General features: G+C 44.6%; 1 protein-coding gene across 1 annotated transcript in view; it reads left to right on the top strand.

Annotated features, from left to right (window-relative positions):
• The window catches only part of fgd4a (FYVE, RhoGEF and PH domain containing 4a), a gene marked incomplete at its 5' end in the record, with an annotated part of 47,844 nt that overhangs the window by 33,137 nt on the left and 9,707 nt on the right, over positions 1-5,000 (top strand). The window contains 2 exons of the mRNA XM_080841732.1: positions 1-5; positions 690-948. The exon at positions 1-5 is cut by the window's left edge and continues 124 nt beyond it. Coding sequence (XP_080697858.1) covers positions 1-5; positions 690-948 — 264 coding nt within the window. The remainder of the gene's footprint in view (positions 6-689; positions 949-5,000) is intronic.

The following is a 5,000-nucleotide window of genomic DNA, read 5'->3' as shown; positions in this document are numbered from 1 at the left end:
ACAAGGTACACAGACACACACACACCTACACTCAAACACATATACATACACACATGCCACATCTTTGCCAACAAAAAAAACATAGGTGCCTATAAACACACACACACACACACACACGCGCACACACACATGCACACACACGCACACAGACACTCTTTACTTACTCTTGGCATCCACTTGAGAGTCTGGTTGGGACATTACATGTCTGTGTATGTCTCTGTCCGTGTGCAAGCCCTTCATCGTCATGCTTTCTAGTGTTATCATGAGCGTTTGAGAGATGTTATACTGCTGCCACCTTCTGACCAGTCATATACACTGCAGGGAAGAGATTCCAGGTTCAAGTTGTATGGGGATGGATATGACTGTCAGATTAAGAAGAGAGGAAAAAGTATCAGACAACCCAGTTCCATATGCATTTCTCCTTCATTAAGATCAAGAAGGCCTGAGAAATACTTTTAAGTCTCAAATTTAAGTGTCAAATCACACCCAACCCTCTATACTGTATGTCAACTCAGATCTTACATGTTTGTCCCAGACAATCGTTAAAATATATATTTTTAAAACTCACATTACATTACTTTTGTTCAGACACGATGGCCACAATTTGGATACTAAAAACTAAATTGCCTTTACATTGCACTTTCTCGCTCTCGATCCCTCTCTCACTCTTTCTCATTGAATCTCTGCAGTGCCTCCTAAGCCTGTCCATCTGCAGAGTCCGGTGACGGCTCCCCCACACCCCCTAAGCCGGACCCCACAGAGGAGATCTGAGATGGAGGACCGAGGAGGAGGAGGAGGTGGAGGAGTAGGAGGAGTAGGAGGAGTAGGAGGAGGAGGAGGAGTGGCAGGGAGAGGGAGAGCAGCAGGAAATGGGACAGGAGTTGGAACAAGAGGTGCAGCTGAGAAGGGCAGAGTTCTCAACCTCATTAGCCGCTTTGAGGAGGGCAGGTAAAAAAACGAGTGTGTGTGTGTGTATGTGTGTGTGTGTGTGTGTGACCATGTCTTTTTGTGATAGGAGAACAGATGGAAAGATGGAAAATAATCTCACACACCCACTGTGTAATTAATTATCTGCCATTGTTGGATGACAATAACAGCACTTGGAGGGCCTGTAGGCCGACAACACAAAGGACACATTTACACATTGTAAAATATGCTCAAATGGTCTCCAGTTGACCTTCAGATGTGTATGTGTGTGTGTGTAATACATTCACCTTGACCCGATTGCAAGCCCTACTTGAAATGGGAAAGGGGTGTATATTTAGCTGTTTCGCTAAAGTTAATCTTTGCTCTGAAATCTTTCAAAAGGAAAAGCTCTACACAAACCTCTTTCCACGTTAAAGCAAGTTAAACAGCAGTGCTTATCTTTCCAATCAGCTTTGGTCTTGATATTTTTGAAGTGAAGTGTCTTCCATCTGTTGATTCTGTTGATAGCCTATTGTTTTACATCACAAAACTATCTCGGGACATCTTGGGACAAGATGCCGTAACAGCAAGCCCTCTAATATGGAAGACAATAATGAAAAAAACAGAACAAAGGAAAGACTGAAAAAAAGAAGGAAAGAAAGAAAGAATGTGTAAATGAAAGACAGAAAGAAAGCAGAAGTTAGAGGGCTCCCTCCCACCGTGTTGTCCGTTGGCTGTGCTCACAGGATGGGGAGGATTACAGCAGGTCTCGCACACACACTCACACACACAAACACACACACACACACACACACACACACACACACACACACACACACACACATATAACCAGAGCGCTCACTCTGAGCTGTATAGCGGCTCGCAGGCAGGCAGGCAGGCAGGCAGACAGCAGCACAAGGATGTGGGAGAGAATTCTGCGCACTCCACTGAGGCACGATCACAAGAGGTGAGCTCCAGGGCTGGCATCGCTCCAGTTTCACAGCTCTCTCCCAGACTCGACCTCTCAAGGCACAAACCCTTTCTTGTAGCATCGCGTACCGCGTAGCAGGAGCACTGCCTTCGTTAGTTCCCATCATGGTGGTGTTGTTCATGAGCATAGACATCCAGGTTTGAGCTGCAGTATACTTTCTCTTGGCTTTTGAGTAGAGTGGAATGAGTACAGTGTGTTGTGTGTGAAGGGACATTTTCCTGAAAAGCTGCAGTAGAATGCAGTAGCATTCTTTCTTAGCTAAGCTCTTGGGGTCTTTGTGGGACTTTGTGCCCTGGCACATGATGTTAAATTGAACTGCAGTTTTGTAATGTAGTGTATTTTAACCGTTGTTCTGTAACATAGTATATTTCCTCTTTGCTGATATTTTCAGTATGAAGGTTTATATTCTTGACTGCATACTTATCAGCACTGATATAAGTAAGAGTTTTTTTCTTCTTTGCCTGAAACAAAACAATGCTTCCTTTATGATGGAGTCTATGTGCGGGCAGTCATCTCTCTATCACTGGTCCAGGGAGAGAGAATGTGTGTGTGCGTGTGTGTGTGTGTGGTTGGCTGTCTCGTGCAAATCCAGGGGAGACTCAGCTGTTGGGGGCATTGTGTGGTTTATTGCTATATATTGTGTCAGGAAAGAGATTTGCTGAGTGTTTTCTATGTCAAAGTGATTAAATCCCAATCCATCAGCCACACACTCAACCATAACCATAACTCTCAGTAGTTATAAACACTGCTTGTTCCATGTCCTGTGCTATCATAGCAGAGGCTACACACTACTGAAACATCCTGAACATTCTCTGCAAAGGTTACTATAGCAATTTGACTGATTGATACATTAGTTGATTAATTATCTTTAGCTACCTTGAACCAGAACTGTTTGAGCATCTGAGGACCCACTTGATCAAAAGTCTTATTGAACAAACTTTGGAGTATAAGTTTAGGGGTTTTAGCAAGCTAAGCCTCCTCAAACATCAGCCAACAAATTCCAGCATCGTAGATTATTTATATTCTGAAGCCAAGATTTAAATTCCAGTGAGAAGCCTTCAGGCGCTAAACTTCTGCTGTGTCGAATGATCTTTGAATGTTTATTTGTTTCATTTATTTGGCAGACAAAGTACACTAAGAATGAATTAGTCCTAAGCTGCCCACAGAGAAGATGTAAGACATGTACTGTAAGCTTCCTGTCAGGAGAAACAGGAAGTCTGCATCTTACCCGTTTCCACTTCCCAACGCTTGTGCCAGCTGAGTGAGACAAATGACTTACAGTAGCAAGGAGCACTGAGTCTTACATTGGACTCTTTCATTGTTCTGCCAGTTCAGATTGAGGCTGGTTACAGACACACAGACACAGACAGACAAACACACACACGTGCACACACACACACACACACACACACACACACACACACACACACACACACACACACACACACACACACACACACACACACACACACACACACACACACACACACACACATACACACACACATGCGCACACACACACACACACACACATACATACACTTTCCCCCAAACCCCTTCACCCCCCTTCTCTTTGTCTCTTATCTCTCATCCTGTTTGTTTGTCATGTGAGGTGAGATGTATGTGTAAAAAAGCAGTGAGTAAGTTCAGATGTGCTTTAAATAACGGAACAGTAGAGCATGTTTCCTTTGTGTGTGTGTGTGTGTGTGTCTGTGTCTGTGTGTGTGTGTGTGTGTGTGTGTGTGTGTGTGTCTCTGTGTGTGTGTATGTGTGTCTCTGTGTGTGTGTGTTTGTGTCTGTGTGTGTGTGTCTGTGTGTGTGTGTGTGTGTGTGTGTGTGTGTGTGCGTACATGTGAAATGTGTAAAGGGTGGTCTGTTAAAGTGAGATGAAGAAGGGCAATTTTCAGAAGGAACCCCCTAAAAGTCCATGATATGGTAGAGGTGTGAGACAGACTCTGGTGTGAGATACAGTACCTGATCATGCGTTCATGAACATGCGTTCATGCACATAGACACACACCCATATACAGGAAGTCTTGTCTGACCCTACAGGTGGAGTGTACACCAGGAAGCAGCTGCAGGATGTGTGTGTGTGTGGGTGTGTGTGTGGGTGTGTGTGTGTGTGTGTGTGTGTGTGTGTGTGTGTGTGTGTGTGTGTGTGTGTGCATGTATGTGTGGGGCATGAGAGAGAAAGAGAGAGAAGGTAATGATGATCTACTGGTTTTTCATCGCTGTTATGTTGGTTTATACTGCAGAAGCTCAACTTTAATTTTAGACTTTGTTTCACCTGTCCCACCTGTGTTGGAGTTAAATGTGTTTGTGCGTGAGGGGTGAGATGTGTGGGTGTGGATGCGAATAATGTGTCGGAGAGAGGTGTGTGTGTGTGTGTGTGTGTGTGTGTGTGTGTGTGTGTGTGTGTGTGTGTGTGTGTGTGTGTGTTTGTGTTGTATATGTACATGAGTGTGTGTGTGGGCATGTAGAAGTTGGCATACATGCAGAAGTAGGCCATGAGGGCTCCCACAGGATATATAGCTGTGGTGCCCTACCTTTCCTTTCTATCCTCTTCTCCTTCTCTCTCTCACTCACTCTCTCTCTCTCTCTCTCTCTCTCTCTCTCTCTCTCTCTCGCTCTCTCCCTGACTCATCTCTCTCCTTTTCTTCTTTCCTCTCTTCTTTCTCATCATATCTTTCTTTTGTCATGTTTCTTTCACCCCTCCATTTCTCCAACTTCTGGATTCGGTTCACCATCACCAACACACACACAATAAGTCCCCCCCCCCCCCCACACACACACACACACACACACACACACACACACACACACACACACACACACACACACACACACACACACACACACACACACACACACATGGTTCCTCTACTGACCCAAGTCTCCTGCAGTACTAGAGACGTTTTTTTTTTTTCTTCAGCACCATCATATTTTTATCTCTGAAATCACTCAAGCCAAGACACACACGGTAAACATATAAGAAAACCCCCACACACACACTCTCTTTCTCTCTCTCTCTCTCTCTCACACACACCGCATGCTTTATCTATCTCTCACACACACACACACACACACACACACACACACACAC

Source organism: Sprattus sprattus (assembly GCF_963457725.1).
Source record: "Sprattus sprattus genome assembly, chromosome: 7".
Taxonomy (NCBI): Eukaryota; Metazoa; Chordata; class Actinopteri; order Clupeiformes; family Clupeidae; genus Sprattus; species Sprattus sprattus.
This window is presented reverse-complemented; position numbering and strand designations above follow the sequence as displayed.